Source organism: Anthonomus grandis, chromosome 20 (assembly GCF_022605725.1).
Source record: "Anthonomus grandis grandis chromosome 20, icAntGran1.3, whole genome shotgun sequence".
NCBI lineage: Eukaryota > Metazoa > Arthropoda > Insecta > Coleoptera > Curculionidae > Anthonomus > Anthonomus grandis.
The window spans coordinates 6,606,055-6,628,436 of record NC_065565.1 but is presented as its reverse complement, the minus strand read 5'-3'; the positions used below and the strand labels follow the sequence as shown (position 1 = coordinate 6,628,436).

General features: G+C 29.7%; 2 protein-coding genes and 1 long non-coding RNA gene across 17 annotated transcripts in view; 2 read left to right on the top strand and 1 right to left on the bottom strand.

Moving 5' to 3' along the window:
• The window catches only part of LOC126747893 (kanadaptin-like), a 246,814-nt gene extending 243,768 nt beyond the window's left edge, over nt 1-3,046 (top strand). For both annotated transcript variants that reach the window (XM_050456862.1, XM_050456861.1), the window contains one exon: nt 2,709-3,046. In XM_050456862.1, coding sequence (XP_050312819.1) covers nt 2,709-2,908 — 200 coding nt within the window. In that variant the 3' untranslated portion in view covers nt 2,909-3,046. The remainder of the gene's footprint in view (nt 1-2,708) is intronic.
• Nucleotides 3,047-4,350: 1,304 nt separating this feature from the next.
• LOC126747913 (uncharacterized) lies at nt 4,351-15,846 on the top strand. Of its 14 annotated transcripts, XR_007664505.1 has the most exons (6): nt 7,811-7,942; nt 8,635-8,807; nt 8,981-9,326; nt 10,884-11,056; nt 15,036-15,208; nt 15,382-15,593. It is a non-coding gene; the product is annotated as an uncharacterized LOC126747913 (long non-coding RNA). The 14 variants fall into 14 exon arrangements; XR_007664507.1 differs by lacking the exons at nt 7,811-7,942; nt 15,036-15,208 and adding an exon at nt 4,351-4,482 and having other exon boundaries at nt 15,382-15,434; XR_007664513.1 differs by lacking the exons at nt 7,811-7,942; nt 8,635-8,807; nt 8,981-9,326; nt 15,036-15,208 and adding exons at nt 5,845-6,212; nt 7,943-8,115; nt 8,462-8,634 and having other exon boundaries at nt 15,382-15,434.
• A 437-nt stretch (nt 15,847-16,283) lies between these two features.
• LOC126747906 (uncharacterized) lies at nt 16,284-18,844 on the bottom strand. The gene is made up of 4 exons (XM_050456878.1): nt 18,494-18,844; nt 16,693-16,983; nt 16,503-16,637; nt 16,284-16,431 (listed from the first exon to the last, which is right to left on the bottom strand). Exons 1-3 carry the CDS (start codon nt 18,628-18,630, stop codon nt 16,583-16,585), a joined length of 483 nt encoding a protein of 160 aa, XP_050312835.1. The 5' UTR covers nt 18,631-18,844; the 3' UTR covers nt 16,284-16,431; nt 16,503-16,582.
• Between the last annotated feature and the right edge of the window lie 3,538 nt (nt 18,845-22,382).

Here is a 22,382-nt window from a genome sequence, read left to right as displayed (position 1 = left end):
GACCTAAAAATGATTTTTCTATTGCATCTAATGCGTATTGAAATTTCCAACAACTTTTGTTTTAACAATTTCTTTCTGCGACCAACAGTTTTCCAGAAAAAAAATAAAAACCAAAATTATGAAAGTTTTTCCAGGGGTACCCCTTTGGATTTTTTGACGAAGACTTTTTGGGTATAACTTTTTTCTGGTACATTTTTAAAAAAAGTTTTATAAGACTTTTTTGACGCATTTTGAGTGAGCTATCGATTTGCCCAAAAAAAATTAAATTTTTTCGAAAAATTTTTTTTTTCGTTTTTGCACCTAAATTTTTCATTTTCTCGAAAATCCTCCATAACTTCTTTATTTTTCGATTTAGGGCAAAATGTTATTCTATATGATTTGTTCTATTTTCGATTGTGAATCTAATGCTGAAAGAAAAATTCCCATTTTCCCACTAGTTTTCGAGAAAATGAGGAAAAACCTGTTGAGAGATTCCAAATTTTCCAGGGGTATTTTTATACTGGTAAATTCGTTCCAAACGTATTTTTACCCATGTAGTTATATGTTTTTACACGTAAAATTTTCCCAATATTTAAAAAATTGCTGCAAGTGAGTTTGACCTCGCGGTTAATTTTTAAGGTCACTAGAAGGTCGAGACAAGGTGATAGGATCGATGAAAAATTGGTGCAAGTGATTTTTACCTCGCGGTTAATTCTCAAGGTCACTAGAAGGTCGAGACAAGGTGAGAGGATCGAAGAAAAATTGGTGCAAGTGAGTCTGACCTGGCGGTTAATTCTCAAGGTCACTAGAAGGTCGAGACAAGGTGATAGGATCGAAGAAAAATTGGTGCAAGTGATTTTTACCTCGCGGTTAATTCTCAAGGTCACTAGAAGGTCGAGGCAAGGTGATAGGGTCGAAGAAAAATTAGTGCAAGTGAGTTTGACCTCGCGGTTAATTTTCAAGGTCACTAGAAGGTCGAGACAAGGTGATAGGATCGAAGAAAAATTGGTGCAAGTGATTTTTACCTCGCGGTTAATTCTCAAGGTCACTAGAAGGTCGACACAAGGTGACAGGGTCGAAGAAAAATTGGTGCAAGTGAGTCTGACCTCGTGAATAATTTTCAAGGTCACTAGAAGGTCGAGACAAGGTGACAGGGTCGAGGGAAAATTGGTGCAAGTGATTTTGACCTCGGAAGTAATTCTCAAGGTCACTAGAAGGTCGACACAAGGTAAGAGGTTCGAAGAAAAATTGGTGCAAGTGAGTTTGACCTCGCGGTTAATTCTCAAGGTCACTAGAAGGTCCAGACAAGGTGACAGAGTCGAAGAAAAATTAGTGCAAGTGAGTTTGACCTCGCAGTTAATTCTCAAGGTCACTAGAAGGTCGATATAAGGTGACAGGGTCTAAGAAACATTGGTGCAAGTGAGTTTAACCTCGCAAATAATTTTCAAGGTCACTTGAAGGCCAAATCAAGGTAACTAATTCTTCACCAATTTTTCTTCGATCCTGTCACCTTGTGTCGACCTTCTAGTGACCTTGAAAATTATCCGCGAGGTCAAACTCCCTTGAATCAATTTTTCTAACAACTACTCACCTTGTGTCGACCTTCTAGTGACCTTGAAAATTATCCGCGAGGTCAAACTCCCTTGAATCAATTTTTCTAACAACTACTCACCTTGTGTCGACCTTCTAGTGACCTTGAAAATTATCCGCGAGGTCATATTCACTTGCACTTATTTTCTACGAACTACCTACCTTGTGTCGACCTTGTAGTGACCTTGAAAATTATCTGCGAGGTCATATTCACTTGCACTTATTTTCTTCAAACTACTCACCTTGTGTCGACCTTGTAGTGACCTTGAGAATTATCCGCGAGGTCAAACTCACTTGCACCAATTTTTCTAACAACTACTCACCTTGTGTCGACCTTGTAGTGACCTTGAGAATTATCCGCGAGGTCAAACTCCCTTGAATCAATTTTTCTAACAACTACTCACCTTGTGTCGACCTTGTAGTGACCTTGAGAATTATCCGCGAGGTCAAACTCACTTGCACCAATTTTTCTAACAACTACTCACCTTGTGTCGACCTTGTAGTGACCTTGAGAATTATCCGCGAGGTCAAACTCCCTTGAATCAATTTTTCTAACAACTACTCACCTTGTGTCGACCTTCTAGTGACCTTGAAAATTATCCGCGAGGTCATATTCACTTGCACTTATTTTCTACGAACTACCTACCTTGTGTCGACCTTGTAGTGACCTTGAAAATTATCTGCGAGGTCATATTCACTTGCACTTATTTTCTTCAAACTACTCACCTTGTGTCGACCTTGTAGTGACCTTGAGAATTATCCGCGAGGTCAAACTCACTTGCACCAATTTTTCTAACAACTACTCACCTTGTGTCGACCTTGTAGTGACCTTGAAAATTATCCGCGAGGTCATATTCACTTGCACTTATTTTCTATGAACTACCTACCTTGTCTCGACCTTCTAGTGACCTTGAAAATTTCTGCGAGATCAAACTCACTTGCAGCAATTTTTCTAACAACTACTTACCTTGATTCGACCTTCAAGTGACCTTGAAAATACCTTTCAAGGTCAAATTTTCTTAGTACATTAAACTGTCTTCCTTTGTCCCAACTTAGGCTTCTATTTAATGGTACTTCTAGAGTACCATCATTATTTGACTTCTTCTTCTTCTCCTTCTTTAATGTTGTAAAATTTACAGATGACCACTCGACCACCGAGGACGAGAGAAAGAAGAAGAAGAATCAGAAACGAAACGAACAAAGACAACACAAAACAGAGATAGAGAAACGCAAGGGTTACGCCGAAGACGCCTCAAAGGAGAACTACAGCATGTGGGTACCACCGACCGATCAAACCGGAGACGGTCGTACCAGTTTGAACGAAAAATTGGGTTATTAATTAAAGAAACAACAAATCAAGTTTATTAATATTTTATTATTATTTAATGTTCACTTAACTATAAAGATTCAAAGCGATCTATTCCTAACAGTCTATTGGATACAATAAATGGTACTTACTAAATACAACAAAGGAAAATTTTATTTATCCCCTCTTTCTCCTTACAAAAGTATATGGGGTAAGTATACTTAACTTAATAATAATATCCTTGTCTAGCTCATTATAGTACCTAGGGAACTTGAACTAATAAAAAAGTTATGCAAAATTTACGATATTATAAAGTACATGTTAATTGTAAAAAACCGAAATTTCGATTTTTTTCAAAAACTACAATTTTTTTGGTTTTTTATTATTATGTACAAAGTGCCCCTTTGCAAGGAGTACTTGATAGTTTTTAAATGAAGGCTCTATCTTTAATACCAAAAAAGTTATGCAAAATTTACGATATTATAAAGTACATGTTAATGGTAAAAAACCGAAATTTCGATTTTTTTCAAAAACTACAATTTTTTTGGTTTTTTATTATTACGTACAAGGTGCCCCTTTGCAAGGAGTACTTGATAGTTTTTAAATGAAGGCTCTATCTTTAATACCAAAAAAGTTATGCAAAATTTACGATATTATAAAGTACATGTTAATGGTGAAAAACCGAAATTTCGATTTTTTTCAAAAACTACAATTCTTTTAGTTTTTTATTATTATGTACAAGGTGCCCCTTTGCAAGGAGTACTTGACAGTTTTTAAATGAAGGCTCTATCTTTAATACTAAAAAAGTTATGCAAAATTTACGATATTATAAAGTACATGTTAATGGTGAAAAACCGAAATTTCGATTTTTTTCAAAAACTACAATTCTTTTAGTTTTTTATTATTATGTACAAGGTGCCCCTTTGCAAGGAGTACTTGACAGTTTTTAAATGAAGGCTCTATCTTTAATACTAAAAAAGTTATGCAAAATTTACGATATTATAAAGTACATGTTAATGGTGAAAAACCGAAATTTCGATTTTTTTCAAAAACTACAATTCTTTTAGTTTTTTATTATTATGTACAAGGTGCCCCTTTGCAAGGAGTACTTGATAGTTTTTAAATGAAGGCTCTATCTTTAATACCAAAAAAGTTATGCAAAATTTACGATATTATAAAGTACATGTTAATGGTGAAAAACCGAAATTTCGATTTTTTTCAAAAACTACAATTCTTTTAGTTTTTTATTATTATGTACAAGGTGCCCCTTTGCAAGGAGTACTTGACAGTTTTTAAATGAAGGCTCTATCTTTAATACTAAAAAAGTTATGCAAAATTTACGATATTATAAAGTACATGTTAATGGTGAAAAACCGAAATTTCGATTTTTTTCAAAAACTACAATTCTTTTAGTTTTTTATTATTATGTACAAGGTGCCCCTTTGCAAGGAGTACTTGACAGTTTTTAAATGAAGGCTCTATCTTTAATACTAAAAAAGTTATGCAAAATTTACGATATTATAAAGTACATGTTAATGGTGAAAAACCGAAATTTCGATTTTTTTCAAAAACTACAATTCTTTTAGTTTTTTATTATTACGTACAAGGTGCCCCTTTGCAAGGAGTACTTGACAGTTTTTAAATGAAGGCTCTATCTTTAATACTAAAAAAGTTATGCAAAATTTACGATATTATAAAGTACATGTTAATGGTGAAAAACCGAAATTTCGATTTTTTTCAAAAACTACAATTCTTTTAGTTTTTTATTATTATGTACAAGGTGCCCCTTTGCAAGGAGTACTTGACAGTTTTTAAATGAAGGCTCTATCTTTAATACTAAAAAAGTTATGCAAAATTTACGATATTATAAAGTACATGTTAATGGTGAAAAACCGAAATTTCGATTTTTTTCAAAAACTACAATTCTTTTAGTTTTTTATTATTATGTACAAGGTGCCCCTTTGCAAGGAGTACTTGACAGTTTTTAAATGAAGGCTCTATCTTTAATACTAAAAAAGTTATGCAAAATTTACGATATTATAAAGTACATGTTAATGGTGAAAAACCGAAATTTCGATTTTTTTCAAAAACTACAATTCTTTTAGTTTTTTATTATTACGTACAAGGTGCCCCTTTGCAAGGAGTACTTGATAGTTTTTAAATGAAGGCTCTATCTTTAATACCAAAAAAGTTATGCAAAATTTACGATATTATAAAGTACATGTTAATGGTGAAAAACCGAAATTTCGATTTTTTTCAAAAACTACAATTCTTTTAGTTTTTTATTATTACGTACAAGGTGCCCCTTTGCAAGGAGTACTTGATAGTTTTTAAATGAAGGCTCTATCTTTAATACCAAAAAAGTTATGCAAAATTTACGATATTATAAAGTACATGTTAATGGTGAAAAACCGAAATTTCGATTTTTTTCAAAAACTACAATTCTTTTAGTTTTTTATTATTATGTACAAGGTGCCCCTTTGCAAGGAGTACTTGACAGTTTTTAAATGAAGGCTCTATCTTTAATACTAAAAAAGTTATGCAAAATTTACGATATTATAAAGTACATGTTAATGGTGAAAAACCGAAATTTCGATTTTTTTCAAAAACTACAATTCTTTTAGTTTTTTATTATTATGTACAAGGTGCCCCTTTGCAAGGAGTACTTGACAGTTTTTAAATGAAGGCTCTATCTTTAATACTAAAAAAGTTATGCAAAATTTACGATATTATAAAGTACATGTTAATGGTGAAAAACCGAAATTTCGATTTTTTTCAAAAACTACAATTCTTTTAGTTTTTTATTATTATGTACAAGGTGCCCCTTTGCAAGGAGTACTTGACAGTTTTTAAATGAAGGCTCTATCTTTAATACTAAAAAAGTTATGCAAAATTTACGATATTATAAAGTACATGTTAATGGTGAAAAACCGAAATTTCGATTTTTTTCAAAAACTACAATTCTTTTAGTTTTTTATTATTATGTACAAGGTGCCCCTTTGCAAGGAGTACTTGACAGTTTTTAAATGAAGGCTCTATCTTTAATACTAAAAAAGTTATGCAAAATTTACGATATTATAAAGTACATGTTAATGGTGAAAAACCGAAATTTCGATTTTTTTCAAAAACTACAATTCTTTTAGTTTTTTATTATTACGTACAAGGTGCCCCTTTGCAAGGAGTACTTGATAGTTTTTAAATGAAGGCTCTATCTTTAATACCAAAAAAGTTATGCAAAATTTACGATATTATAAAGTACATGTTAATGGTGAAAAACCGAAATTTCGATTTTTTTCAAAAACTACAATTCTTTTAGTTTTTTATTATTACGTACAAGGTGCCCCTTTGCAAGGAGTACTTGATAGTTTTTAAATGAAGGCTCTATCTTTAATACCAAAAAAGTTATGCAAAATTTACGATATTATAAAGTACATGTTAATGGTGAAAAACCGAAATTTCGATTTTTTTCAAAAACTACAATTCTTTTAGTTTTTTATTATTATGTACAAGGTGCCCCTTTGCAAGGAGTACTTGACAGTTTTTAAATGAAGGCTCTATCTTTAATACTAAAAAAGTTATGCAAAATTTACGATATTATAAAGTACATGTTAATGGTGAAAAACCGAAATTTCGATTTTTTTCAAAAACTACAATTCTTTTAGTTTTTTATTATTATGTACAAGGTGCCCCTTTGCAAGGAGTACTTGACAGTTTTTAAATGAAGGCTCTATCTTTAATACTAAAAAAGTTATGCAAAATTTACGATATTATAAAGTACATGTTAATGGTGAAAAACCGAAATTTCGATTTTTTTCAAAAACTACAATTCTTTTAGTTTTTTATTATTACGTACAAGGTGCCCCTTTGCAAGGAGTACTTGACAGTTTTTAAATGAAGGCTCTATCTTTAATACCAAAAAAGTTATGCAAAATTTACGATATTATAAAGTACATGTTAATGGTGAAAAACCGAAATTTCGATTTTTTTCAAAAACTACAATTCTTTTAGTTTTTTATTATTATGTACAAGGTGCCCCTTTGCAAGGAGTACTTGACAGTTTTTAAATGAAGGCTCTATCTTTAATACTAAAAAAGTTATGCAAAATTTACGATATTATAAAGTACATGTTAATGGTGAAAAACCGAAATTTCGATTTTTTTCAAAAACTACAATTCTTTTAGTTTTTTATTATTATGTACAAGGTGCCCCTTTGCAAGGAGTACTTGATAGTTTTTAAATGAAGGCTCTATCTTTAATACCAAAAAAGTTATGCAAAATTTACGATATTATAAAGTACATGTTAATGGTGAAAAACCGAAATTTCGATTTTTTTCAAAAACTACAATTCTTTTAGTTTTTTATTATTATGTACAAGGTGCCCCTTTGCAAGGAGTACTTGACAGTTTTTAAATGAAGGCTCTATCTTTAATACTAAAAAAGTTATGCAAAATTTACGATATTATAAAGTACATGTTAATGGTGAAAAACCGAAATTTCGATTTTTTTCAAAAACTACAATTCTTTTAGTTTTTTATTATTATGTACAAGGTGCCCCTTTGCAAGGAGTACTTGATAGTTTTTAAATGAAGGCTCTATCTTTAATACCAAAAAAGTTATGCAAAATTTACGATATTATAAAGTACATGTTAATGGTGAAAAACCGAAATTTCGATTTTTTTCAAAAACTACAATTCTTTTAGTTTTTTATTATTATGTACAAGGTGCCCCTTTGCAAGGAGTACTTGACAGTTTTTAAATGAAGGCTCTATCTTTAATACTAAAAAAGTTATGCAAAATTTACGATATTATAAAGTACATGTTAATGGTGAAAAACCGAAATTTCGATTTTTTTCAAAAACTACAATTCTTTTAGTTTTTTATTATTATGTACAAGGTGCCCCTTTGCAAGGAGTACTTGACAGTTTTTAAATGAAGGCTCTATCTTTAATACTAAAAAAGTTATGCAAAATTTACGATATTATAAAGTACATGTTAATGGTGAAAAACCGAAATTTCGATTTTTTTCAAAAACTACAATTCTTTTAGTTTTTTATTATTACGTACAAGGTGCCCCTTTGCAAGGAGTACTTGACAGTTTTTAAATGAAGGCTCTATCTTTAATACCAAAAAAGTTATGCAAAATTTACGATATTATAAAGTACATGTTAATGGTGAAAAACCGAAATTTCGATTTTTTTCAAAAACTACAATTCTTTTAGTTTTTTATTATTATGTACAAGGTGCCCCTTTGCAAGGAGTACTTGACAGTTTTTAAATGAAGGCTCTATCTTTAATACCAAAAAAGTTATGCAAAATTTACGACATTATAAAGTACATGTTAATAATGAAAAACCGAAATTTCGATTTTTTTCAAAAACTACAATTCTTTTAGTTTTTTATTATTACGTACAAGGTGCCCCTTTGCAAGGAGTACTTGACAGTTTTTAAATGAAGGCTCTATCTTTAATACTAAAAAAGTTATGCAAAATTTACGATATTATAAAGTACATGTTAATGGTGAAAAACCGAAATTTCGATTTTTTTCAAAAACTACAATTCTTTTAGTTTTTTATTATTATGTACAAGGTGCCCCTTTGCAAGGAGTACTTGACAGTTTTTAAATGAAGGCTCTATCTTTAATACTAAAAAAGTTATGCAAAATTTACGATATTATAAAGTACATGTTAATGGTGAAAAACCGAAATTTCGATTTTTTTCAAAAACTACAATTCTTTTAGTTTTTTATTATTATGTACAAGGTGCCCCTTTGCAAGGAGTACTTGATAGTTTTTAAATGAAGGCTCTATCTTTAATACCAAAAAAGTTATGCAAAATTTACGATATTATAAAGTACATGTTAATGGTGAAAAACCGAAATTTCGATTTTTTTCAAAAACTACAATTCTTTTAGTTTTTTATTATTATGTACAAGGTGCCCCTTTGCAAGGAGTACTTGACAGTTTTTAAATGAAGGCTCTATCTTTAATACTAAAAAAGTTATGCAAAATTTACGATATTATAAAGTACATGTTAATGGTGAAAAACCGAAATTTCGATTTTTTTCAAAAACTACAATTCTTTTAGTTTTTTATTATTATGTACAAGGTGCCCCTTTGCAAGGAGTACTTGATAGTTTTTAAATGAAGGCTCTATCTTTAATACCAAAAAAGTTATGCAAAATTTACGATATTATAAAGTACATGTTAATGGTGAAAAACCGAAATTTCGATTTTTTTCAAAAACTACAATTCTTTTAGTTTTTTATTATTATGTACAAGGTGCCCCTTTGCAAGGAGTACTTGACAGTTTTTAAATGAAGGCTCTATCTTTAATACTAAAAAAGTTATGCAAAATTTACGATATTATAAAGTACATGTTAATGGTGAAAAACCGAAATTTCGATTTTTTTCAAAAACTACAATTCTTTTAGTTTTTTATTATTATGTACAAGGTGCCCCTTTGCAAGGAGTACTTGATAGTTTTTAAATGAAGGCTCTATCTTTAATACCAAAAAAGTTATGCAAAATTTACGATATTATAAAGTACATGTTAATGGTGAAAAACCGAAATTTCGATTTTTTTCAAAAACTACAATTCTTTTAGTTTTTTATTATTATGTACAAGGTGCCCCTTTGCAAGGAGTACTTGACAGTTTTTAAATGAAGGCTCTATCTTTAATACTAAAAAAGTTATGCAAAATTTACGATATTATAAAGTACATGTTAATGGTGAAAAACCGAAATTTCGATTTTTTTCAAAAACTACAATTCTTTTAGTTTTTTATTATTATGTACAAGGTGCCCCTTTGCAAGGAGTACTTGACAGTTTTTAAATGAAGGCTCTATCTTTAATACTAAAAAAGTTATGCAAAATTTACGATATTATAAAGTACATGTTAATGGTGAAAAACCGAAATTTCGATTTTTTTCAAAAACTACAATTCTTTTAGTTTTTTATTATTACGTACAAGGTGCCCCTTTGCAAGGAGTACTTGATAGTTTTTAAATGAAGGCTCTATCTTTAATACCAAAAAAGTTATGCAAAATTTACGATATTATAAAGTACATGTTAATGGTGAAAAACCGAAATTTCGATTTTTTTCAAAAACTACAATTCTTTTAGTTTTTTATTATTATGTACAAGGTGCCCCTTTGCAAGGAGTACTTGACAGTTTTTAAATGAAGGCTCTATCTTTAATACTAAAAAAGTTATGCAAAATTTACGATATTATAAAGTACATGTTAATGGTGAAAAACCGAAATTTCGATTTTTTTCAAAAACTACAATTCTTTTAGTTTTTTATTATTACGTACAAGGTGCCCCTTTGCAAGGAGTACTTGATAGTTTTTAAATGAAGGCTCTATCTTTAATACCAAAAAAGTTATGCAAAATTTACGATATTATAAAGTACATGTTAATGGTGAAAAACCGAAATTTCGATTTTTTTCAAAAACTACAATTCTTTTAGTTTTTTATTATTACGTACAAGGTGCCCCTTTGCAAGGAGTACTTAACAGTTTTTAAATGAAGGCTCTATCTTTAATACCAAAAAAGTTATGCAAAATTTACGATCTTATAAAGTACATGTTAATGGTAAAAAACCGAAATTTCGATTTTTTTCAAAAACTACAATTTTTTTGGTTTTTTATTATTATGTACAAAGTGCCCCTTTGCAAGGAGTACTTGACAGTTTTTAAATGAAGGCTCTATCTTTAATACCAAAAAAGTTATGCAAAATTTACGATATTATAAAGTACATGTTAATGGTAAAAAACCGAAATTTCGATTTTTTTCAAAAACTACAATTTTTTTGGTTTTTTATTATTACGTACAAGGTGCCCCTTTGCAAGGAGTACTTGAAAGTTTTTAAATGAAGGCTCTATCTATAATACCAAAAAATTTATGCAAAATTTACGATAATATAAAGTACATGTTAATGGTAAAAAACCAAAATTTCAATTTTTTTCAAAAACTACAATTCTTTTAGTTTTTTGTTATTACGTACAAGGTGCCCCTTTGCAAGGAGTACTTGACAGTTTTTAAATGAAGGCTCTATCTTTAATACTAAAAAAGTTATGCAAAATTTACGATATTATAAAGTACATGTTAATGGTGAAAAACCGAAATTTCGATTTTTTTCAAAAACTACAATTCTTTTAGTTTTTTATTATTACGTACAAGGTGCCCCTTTGCAAGGAGTACTTGATAGTTTTTAAATGAAGGCTCTATCTTTAATACCAAAAAAGTTATGCAAAATTTACGATATTATAAAGTACATGTTAATGGTGAAAAACCGAAATTTCGATTTTTTTCAAAAACTACAATTCTTTTAGTTTTTTATTATTATGTACAAGGTGCCCCTTTGCAAGGAGTACTTGACAGTTTTTAAATGAAGGCTCTATCTTTAATACTAAAAAAGTTATGCAAAATTTACGATATTATAAAGTACATGTTAATGGTGAAAAACCGAAATTTCGATTTTTTTCAAAAACTACAATTCTTTTAGTTTTTTATTATTACGTACAAGGTGCCCCTTTGCAAGGAGTACTTGATAGTTTTTAAATGAAGGCTCTATCTTTAATACCAAAAAAGTTATGCAAAATTTACGATATTATAAAGTACATGTTAATGGTGAAAAACCGAAATTTCGATTTTTTTCAAAAACTACAATTCTTTTAGTTTTTTATTATTATGTACAAGGTGCCCCTTTGCAAGGAGTACTTGACAGTTTTTAAATGAAGGCTCTATCTTTAATACTAAAAAAGTTATGCAAAATTTACGATATTATAAAGTACATGTTAATGGTGAAAAACCGAAATTTCGATTTTTTTCAAAAACTACAATTCTTTTAGTTTTTTATTATTATGTACAAGGTGCCCCTTTGCAAGGAGTACTTGACAGTTTTTAAATGAAGGCTCTATCTTTAATACTAAAAAAGTTATGCAAAATTTACGATATTATAAAGTACATGTTAATGGTGAAAAACCGAAATTTCGATTTTTTTCAAAAACTACAATTCTTTTAGTTTTTTATTATTACGTACAAGGTGCCCCTTTGCAAGGAGTACTTGACAGTTTTTAAATGAAGGCTCTATCTTTAATACCAAAAAAGTTATGCAAAATTTACGATATTATAAAGTACATGTTAATGGTGAAAAACCGAAATTTCGATTTTTTTCAAAAACTACAATTCTTTTAGTTTTTTATTATTATGTACAAGGTGCCCCTTTGCAAGGAGTACTTGACAGTTTTTAAATGAAGGCCCTATCTTTAATACTAAAAAAGTTATGCAAAATTTACGATATTATAAAGTACATGTTAATGGTGAAAAACCGAAATTTCGATTTTTTTCAAAAACTACAATTCTTTTAGTTTTTTATTATTATGTACAAGGTGCCCCTTTGCAAGGAGTACTTGACAGTTTTTAAATGAAGGCTCTATCTTTAATACTAAAAAAGTTATGCAAAATTTACGATATTATAAAGTACATGTTAATGGTGAAAAACCGAAATTTCGATTTTTTTCAAAAACTACAATTCTTTTAGTTTTTTATTATTACGTACAAGGTGCCCCTTTGCAAGGAGTACTTGACAGTTTTTAAATGAAGGCTCTATCTTTAATACCAAAAAAGTTATGCAAAATTTACGATATTATAAAGTACATGTTAATGGTGAAAAACCGAAATTTCGATTTTTTTCAAAAACTACAATTCTTTTAGTTTTTTATTATTACGTACAAGGTGCCCCTTTGCAAGGAGTACTTAACAGTTTTTAAATGAAGGCTCTATCTTTAATACTAAAAAAGTTATGCAAAATTTACGATATTATAAAGTACATGTTAATGGTGAAAAACCGAAATTTCGATTTTTTTCAAAAACTACAATTCTTTTAGTTTTTTATTATTACGTACAAGGTGCCCCTTTGCAAGGAGTACTTAACAGTTTTTAAATGAAGGCTCTATCTTTAATACTAAAAAAGTTATGCAAAATTTACGATATTATAAAGTACATGTTAATGGTGAAAAACCGAAATTTCGATTTTTTTCAAAAACTACAATTCTTTTAGTTTTTTATTATTACGTACAAGGTGCCCCTTTGCAAGGAGTACTTAACAGTTTTTAAATGAAGGCTCTATCTTTAATACTAAAAAAGTTATGCAAAATTTACGATATTATAAAGTACATGTTAATGGTGAAAAACCGAAATTTCGATTTTTTTCAAAAACTACAATTCTTTTAGTTTTTTATTATTACGTACAAGGTGCCCCTTTGCAAGGAGTACTTGATAGTTTTTAAATGAAGGCTCTATCTTTAATACCAAAAAAGTTATGCAAAATTTACGATATTATAAAGTACATGTTAATGGTGAAAAACCGAAATTTCGATTTTTTTCAAAAACTACAATTCTTTTAGTTTTTTATTATTATGTACAAGGTGCCCCTTTGCAAGGAGTACTTGACAGTTTTTAAATGAAGGCTCTATCTTTAATACTAAAAAAGTTATGCAAAATTTACGATATTATAAAGTACATGTTAATGGTGAAAAACCGAAATTTCGATTTTTTTCAAAAACTACAATTCTTTTAGTTTTTTATTATTACGTACAAGGTGCCCCTTTGCAAGGAGTACTTGATAGTTTTTAAATGAAGGCTCTATCTTTAATACCAAAAAAGTTATGCAAAATTTACGATATTATAAAGTACATGTTAATGGTGAAAAACCGAAATTTCGATTTTTTTCAAAAACTACAATTCTTTTAGTTTTTTATTATTATGTACAAGGTGCCCCTTTGCAAGGAGTACTTGACAGTTTTTAAATGAAGGCTCTATCTTTAATACTAAAAAAGTTATGCAAAATTTACGATATTATAAAGTACATGTTAATGGTGAAAAACCGAAATTTCGATTTTTTTCAAAAACTACAATTCTTTTAGTTTTTTATTATTACGTACAAGGTGCCCCTTTGCAAGGAGTACTTGATAGTTTTTAAATGAAGGCTCTATCTTTAATACCAAAAAAGTTATGCAAAATTTCCGATATTATAAAGTACATGTTAATGGTGAAAAACCGAAATTTCGATTTTTTTCAAAAACTACAATTCTTTTAGTTTTTTATTATTATGTACAAGGTGCCCCTTTGCAAGGAGTACTTGACAGTTTTTAAATGAAGGCTCTATCTTTAATACTAAAAAAGTTATGCAAAATTTACGATATTATAAAGTACATGTTAATGGTGAAAAACCGAAATTTCGATTTTTTTCAAAAACTACAATTCTTTTAGTTTTTTATTATTATGTACAAGGTGCCCCTTTGCAAGGAGTACTTGACAGTTTTTAAATGAAGGCTCTATCTTTAATACTAAAAAAGTTATGCAAAATTTACGATATTATAAAGTACATGTTAATGGTGAAAAACCGAAATTTCGATTTTTTTCAAAAACTACAATTCTTTTAGTTTTTTATTATTACGTACAAGGTGCCCCTTTGCAAGGAGTACTTGACAGTTTTTAAATGAAGGCTCTATCTTTAATACCAAAAAAGTTATGCAAAATTTACGATATTATAAAGTACATGTTAATGGTGAAAAACCGAAATTTCGATTTTTTTCAAAAACTACAATTCTTTTAGTTTTTTATTATTACGTACAAGGTGCCCCTTTGCAAGGAGTACTTAACAGTTTTTAAATGAAGGCTCTATCTTTAATACTAAAAAAGTTATGCAAAATTTACGATATTATAAAGTACATGTTAATGGTGAAAAACCGAAATTTCGATTTTTTTCAAAAACTACAATTCTTTTAGTTTTTTATTATTACGTACAAGGTGCCCCTTTGCAAGGAGTACTTAACAGTTTTTAAATGAAGGCTCTATCTTTAATACTAAAAAAGTTATGCAAAATTTACGATATTATAAAGTACATGTTAATGGTGAAAAACCGAAATTTCGATTTTTTTCAAAAACTACAATTCTTTTAGTTTTTTATTATTACGTACAAGGTGCCCCTTTGCAAGGAGTACTTGACAGTTTTTAAATGAAGGCTCTATCTTTAATACCAAAAAAGTTATGCAAAATTTACGATATTATAAAGTACATGTTAATGGTGAAAAACCGAAATTTCGATTTTTTTCAAAAACTACAATTCTTTTAGTTTTTTATTATTATGTACAAGGTGCCCCTTTGCAAGGAGTACTTGACAGTTTTTAAATGAAGGCTCTATCTTTAATACCAAAAAAGTTATGCAAAATTTACGATATTATAAAGTACATGTTAATGGTGAAAAACCGAAATTTCGATTTTTTTCAAAAACTACAATTCTTTTAGTTTTTTATTATTATGTACAAGGTGCCCCTTTGCAAGGAGTACTTGACAGTTTTTAAATGAAGGCTCTATCTTTAATACCAAAAAAGTTATGCAAAATTTACGATATTATAAAGTACATGTTAATGGTGAAAAACCGAAATTTCGATTTTTTTCAAAAACTACAATTCTTTTAGTTTTTTATTATTACGTACAAGGTGCCCCTTTGCAAGGAGTACTTGACAGTTTTTAAATGAAGGCTCTATCTTTAATACTAAAAAAGTTATGCAAAATTTACGATCTTATAAAGTACATGTTAATGGTAAAAAACCGAAATTTCGATTTTTTTCAAAAACTACAAATCTTTTAGTTTTTTATTATTACGTACAAGGTGCCCCTTTGCAAGGAGTACTTAACAGTTTTTAAATGAAGGCTCTATCTTTAATACTAAAAAAGTTATGCAAAATTTACGATCTTATAAAGTACATGTTAATGGTAAAAAACCGAAATTTTGATTTTTTTTAAAAACTACAAATCTTTTAGTTTTTTATTATTACGTACAAGGTGCCCCTTTGCAAGGAGTACTTAACAGTTTTTAAATGAAGGCTCTATCTTTAATACCAAAAAAGTTATGCAAAATTTACGATCTTATAAAGTACATGTTAATGGTAAAAAACCGAAATTTCGATTTTTTTCAAAAACTACAATTTTTTAGTTCTTGATTATTACGTACAAGATGCCCCTTTGAGAGGAGTACTTGGCAGTTTTTAAATGAAGGCTCTATCTTTAATAACAAAAAAGTTATGCAAAATTTTTAAACTAATAAAATTTGTGAAATTTTAGTTTTTCCACGTTTCAAGTTTTTTTTTACAATGAGTGCGACAGAGATAAACTTATAAGCTACAAACTCCACCCACAAGTCAGTTTTGACCCCTGGTGACTTTTTTTTTAGTTTTCTTACTAAAAACTGATTAAAAAGACTTAATCGTACTCTCCCCCTAGCACATTCCGTTCTACAATAATTATAAAAACAAACACGATATAGCTTGACTTCCCTTAATCCTAACTTCTTCTGACTCGTCTTGCATCAGTCTGTTCAGTTTATCACAGACAGTTTCCAGTGAAACTTTCGGTTTATTCTCGGGTAGTAGTTCGGCGTAGAACAAACCGATGACAAGGGCGGGATTGGCCCTTAGACACCACCTTTAAACCAACTCGTCCTCGATTTGACCCCCAAATAACCTTGATATCATTGATTCCATAAATCCCTAATTAAATTCAAAATATATCACAGACAAACTGCATGAATATTACATTTAAGGTGCTGCTATTTACTTACCATGCGTTTAATTAACTCCTTAATAAAATCTGTGAACATCAAGTCGGTGTCGTCGCCCAAACACTCCTGGATCATGCGGTTTACCTCCGGACAATCCAGATAAGGGCCAACCTTCTGGATCGTACTTTTACAGGCCTAAATGGGGTCAATGCATGAGTTAAGTGAGTAAAATGATCCAAAAAAGTTATACCTTGACAACATACACGTCTGGAGCGCATAGATGCAAGAGTAAAGTGATGAGGTTCCCTTGGATCTCACTCGATCCTTGAATGCCTCCAAATTGGTCTCCTGGCCAAGGGATGTTGCCAGATCTCCTAATAACTGGATCGAGGATCTCCTTAGACGTGGATCCTCTTGACTGAATAGCAACTTGATCCTCACTGCTGCGGTAACTTGTAAGGGACTGAATTTGTACCCTGGCAAACTGTTCAGGAGTTTCGAGAAGGAATGCAGGGACTCCAGGATCAGCTCGCTTTCGTTCCTAGATAAGGAAGAATAAGTCGATCATTTTGTAAATGATTAAATTAAGAGTAGAACCTTTCAAGGAACCTACAGTTGAGTAGCTCGTTGTCGAGTTATTTCTTTGGGTCCCATTTATTTATTAAGAAATAAATCCTGAAATTTTTACCGAATTGACTTAGAAAATGGACAATGTTGATAATGTGGACTAAAAACTCATTTAAATCCATATCGAGATTTTATCACCAGAAACAAAGTCAGTGATAATCACAGGAATGCTTGCCGGTCAATAAAATCAATCAATTAATAAATTGTCACTGCAAAAATTAGATGTTTTATCTGTGATTCACCTGGAAGAGATTTTATTTAAAGCAAGTATATGTAAACGTCATCCAGGCATTTGAGGTCTTTAAAGTAGAAGATAGGGAAAAAGAAGAAGAAGAAGAAGAAGAAGAAGCAGAAGAAACTTTGGGCTCAACTGCCTGTAAGAAATCAATAATTTCGTCCAGGCATTTAAAAAAGAAAAAGAAGAAGAAGAAGAAGAAGATGAGAAGTAGCAGTAACCAAAAACAGAGAGAGAAATGAGGGAGGGAAAGGGACAGACAATGAGACGTCTACAGAAGTGGAGGAAACTAGAGGGTAGTCTGTCCCTTTTCCTCCCTCGTTTCCCTCTCGCTCTCGTTACTGCTATTTCTCTTCTTCTTCTTCTTCTTCTTCTTCTTCTTCTTGTCCCTCTTCTTCAATTTCAAAGCTGTCAAATACCGGGAAGAAATTATTGATGTGCCAGACCGGCCATTCCGCCCATCATTTAAGCACCTTATAACATTAAATGTTTTTTTGGACTTTTATATACTTAAGAGAGAACTACAGGTTTCGTGTTTTTTTTTCATTTTTAACATTTTTACTTTAAAAATTATCAGTTTTTCAAAATTTTTATAGACAATTTTTGTTGTAAAATAAAAATGGAACAAATTAGAAAGAATAACATTTAACAGTAAAACGAAATATAAAGAAGTTATGGGAGGTTTTTGAAACATTTTTGAAAAATTGAAAAAAAAAATATTTTTTTTGGAAACTCGATAGACCACAGGAAATACTTAAAAAAAGTTTCATAAAACTTTTTTAAAAAATTTACCAGTAAAAAGTTACGAGCAATTTTCCCAAAAACTCGTCTGCAAAAAATTCAAAGGGGTATTCATGGAAAAATGTTCATAATTTCGGTTTTTATTTTTTTTCTGGAAGACTATTGGTTGCAGAAAAAAAATTGTTTAAACAAAAGTTGTTTGGAATTTCAATGCGCATCAGATGCAATAAAAAAATATTTTTTAAGTTGAACAGTTTTCCAGAAAATCGGGGAAAACTATTAAATAGTTTTTCCTCATTTTCTCGCAAACCAATAAGAAGATGAAAAATTTTCTTCTACCACTGAATTCCTAATCAAAAATAGAACAAATCATAAAAAACGACATTTAATCGTAAAACAAAAAATACCAGAGTTATAAAAGATTTTTGAGAAAAGTTAAGAAACTTACCCCAAATTGTGATAATCCAAACAGTTCATTAAAATGCCCAGTATCTGATTGCCGTACCGCACCACGAGCTCCTTATTCAAATTCTCCAGGGCATACCCCGATCTTCCGCACCCAGCAGCTCTGGTCCAGCTGGACATCCAAAATCATCTCCAATAGGTTTTCTATTAAAACCGCCTGTTTGCTCTCTACATTGTCCATGATCAAGTAGGTAAAGAAAGCGACCACTACCGTCCACTGAGGTATCAGGTCCGACCGAATACTGGGCCCATAAAGGAGACGATCCATGACAAAGTGTGCTACATGTCTGCACATACGTCCCCCACCACTGTTTCGGTCATTTTTAGAAGTTGGTTCTGGTCGATGCAGAGAGAGCTGAAGGATAAAAGGTTCGGTCAGATGTGAACGAGTGAGTCAACCCTTATCCCCCCCACCCACCCCACACTGTTTATCAGTAAGAAATTATATACCCCCTCCTTTTCATTATTACAACTATACCAGCGGATTGTTCTCATTAAGTAGATTACGAAAATACCGGGTTATAAGGAAATCCGAGCAGAACTAGGAAATCGAGTATTTTTTCGACCTCGTTTTTGAGGCCAAAGATGGGCTCCAAGTTTTCGATCTAATAAAGTACATGGTAATGGTAAAAAACCGAAATTTCGATTTTTCTCAAAAACTATAAATTTTTAATTTTGATAATTATATGCAAGGTGCCCCATTGCAAGGAGTACTTGACAGTTTTTAAATGAAAGCTCTATCTTTATTAACAAAAAAGTTATGCAAAATTTTCGATCTAAAAAAGTACATGTTAATTGTAAAAAATCGAAATTTCGATTTTTCTCAAAAACTATAATTTTTTTAATTTTGATAATTATGTGCAAGGTGCCCCTTTGCGAGGAGTACTTAACACTTTTTAAACGAAAGCTCTATCTTTAATAACAAAAAAGTTATGCAAAATTTTCGATCTAAAAAAGTACATGTTAATTGTAAAAAATCGAGATTTCGATTTTTCTCAAAAACTATAATTTTTTCAATTTTGATAATTATGTGCAAGGTGTATCTTCGCCAGGAGTACTTAACACTTTTTAAATGAAAGCTCTATCTTTACTAACAAAAAAGTTATGCAAAATTTTCGATCTAAAAAAGTACATGTTAATTGTAAAAAATCGAGATTTCGATTTTTCTCAAAAACTATAATTTTTTTAATTTTGATAATTATGTGCAAGGTGTCCCTTCGCCAGGAGTACTTAACACTTTTTAAATGAAAGCTCTATCTTTAATAACAAAAAAGTTATGCAAAATTTTCGATCTAAAAAAGTACATGTTAATTGTAAAAAATCGAGATTTCGATTTTTCTCAAAAACTATAATTTTTTCAATTTTGATAATTATGTGCAAGGTGTCCCTTCGCCAGGAGTACTTAACACTTTTTAAATGAAAGCTCTATCTTTAATAACAAAAAAGTTATGCAAAATTTTCGATCTAAAAAAGTACATGTTAATTGTAAAAAATCGAAATTTCGATTTTTCTCAAAAACTATAATTTTTTTAATTTTGATAATTATGTGCAAGGTGCCCCTTTGCGAGGAGTACTTAACACTTTTTAAATGAAAGCTCTATCTTTAATAACAAAAAAGTTATGCAAAATTATCGATCTAAAAAAGTACATGTTAATTGTAAAAAACCGATATTTGGATTTTTTTCAAAAACTACAATTTTTTTAGTTTTTGATTATTACGTACAAGGTGCCCCTTCGCTAGGAGTACTTAACAGTATTTAAATGAAAGCTCTATCTCTAATAACAAAAAAGTTATGCAAAATTTTCGATCTAAAAAAGTACATGTTAGTTGTAAAAAACCGAAATTTCGATTTTTCTCAAAAACTATAATTTTTTCAATTTTGATAATTATGTGCAAGGTGTCCCTTCGCTAGGAGTACTTAACACTTTTTAAATGAAAGCTCTATCTTTAATAACAAAAAAGTTATGCAAAATTTTCGATCTAAAAAAGTACATGTTAATTGTAAAAAACCGATAATTGGATTTTTTTCAAAAACTACAATTTTTTTAGTTTTTAATTATTACGTACAAGGTGCCCCTTCGCTAGGAGTACTTAACAGTATTTAAATGAAAGCTCTATCTCTAATAGCAAAAAAGTTACGCAAAATTTTCGATCTAAGAAAGTACATGTTAATTGTAAAAAACCGAAATTTCGATTTTTCTCAAAAACTACAATTTTTTTAGTTTTTGATTAATACGTACAAGGTGCCCCTTCGCCAGGAGTACTTAACACTTTTTAAATGAAAGCTCTATCTTTAATAACAAAAAAGTTATGCAAAATTTTCGATCTAAAAAAGTACATGTTAATTGTAAAAAATCGAGATTTCGATTTTTCTCAAAAACTATAATTTTTTCAATTTTGATAATTATGTGCAAGGTGCCCCTTTGCGAGGAGTACTTGGCAGTTTTTAAATGAAAGCTCTATCTTTAATAACAAAAAAGTTACGCAAAATTTTCGGTCTAAAAAAGTATATGTTAATTGTAAAAAACCGAAATTTCGATTTTTTTCAAAAACTACAATTTTTTTAGTTTTTGATTATTACGTACAAGGTGCCCCTTTGCGAGGAGTACTTGGCAGTTTTTAAATGAAAGCTCTATCTTTAATAACAAAAAAGTTATGCAAAATTTTCGATCTAAAAAAGTACATGTTAATTGTAAAAAACCAAAATTTGGATTTTTTTCAAAAACTACAATTTTTTTAGTTTTTGATTATTACGTACAAGGTGCCCCTTTGCGAGGAGTACTTGGCAGTTTTTAAATGAAAGCTCTATCTTAATTAACAAAAAAGTTACGCAAAATTTTCGGTCTAAAAAAAGTATATGTTAATTGTAAAAAATCGAAATTTCGATTTTTTTCAAAAACTACAATTTTTTTAGATTTTGATTATTACGTACAAGGTGCCCCTTTGCGAGGAGTACTTGGCAGTTTTTAAATGAAAGCTCTATCTTTAATAACAAAAAAGTTATGCAAAATTTTCGATCTAAAAAAGTACATGTTAATTGTAAAAAACCGAAATTTCGATTTTTTTCAAAAACTACAATTTTTTTAGATTTTGATTATAACGTACAAGGTGCCCCTTCGCTAGGAGTACTTAACAGTATTTAAATGAAAGCTCTATCTCTAATAACAAAAAAATTATGCAAAATTTTCGATCTAAAAAAGTACATGTTAATTGTAAAAAACCGAAATTTCGATTTTTCTCAAGAACTATAATTTTTTCAATTTTGATAATTATGTGCAAGGTGTCCCTTTGCGAGGAGTACGTGGCAGTTTTAAAATGAAAGCTCTATCTTTAATAACAAAAAAGTTATGCAAAATTTTCGATCTAAAAAACTACATGTTAATTGTAAAAAACCGAAATTTCGATTTTTCTCAAGAACTATAATTTTTTCAATTTTGATAATTATGTGCAAGGTGTCCCTTTGCGAGGAGTACGTGGCAGTTTTAAAATGAAAGCTCTATCTTTAATAACAAAAAAGTTATGCAAAATTTTCGATCTAAAAAAGTACATGTTAATTGTAAAAAACGAAATTTCAATTTTCTCAAGAACTATAATTTTTTCAATTTTGATAATTATGTGCAAGGTGTCCCTTTGCGAGGAGTACGTGGCAGTTTTTAAATGAAAGCTCTATCTTTAATAACAAAAAATTTATGCAAAATTTTCGATCTAAAAAAGTACATGTTAATTGTAAAAAACCGAAATTTCGATTTTTCTCAAAAACTATAATTTTTTCAATTTTGATAATTATGTGCAAGGTGCCCCTTCGCTAGGAGTACTTAACAGTTTTTAAATAAAAGCTCTATCTTTAATAGCAAAAAAGTTATGCAAAATT

Excerpts from the sequence above, each read along its gene's own strand:
- LOC126747906 (XM_050456878.1), bottom strand. The coding sequence starts at position 18,630 with ATGTCCAGCTGGACCAGAGCTGCTGGGTGCGGAAGATCGGGGTATGCC. Across the intron at positions 16,984-18,493 it reads TTGGATTATCACAATTTGGG|GAACGAAAGCGAGCTGATCC; the intron begins GTAAGTTTCTTA and ends TTCCTTATCTAG. Across the intron at positions 16,638-16,692 it reads CAGACGTGTATGTTGTCAAG|GCCTGTAAAAGTACGATCCA; the intron begins GTATAACTTTTT and ends GACCCCATTTAG.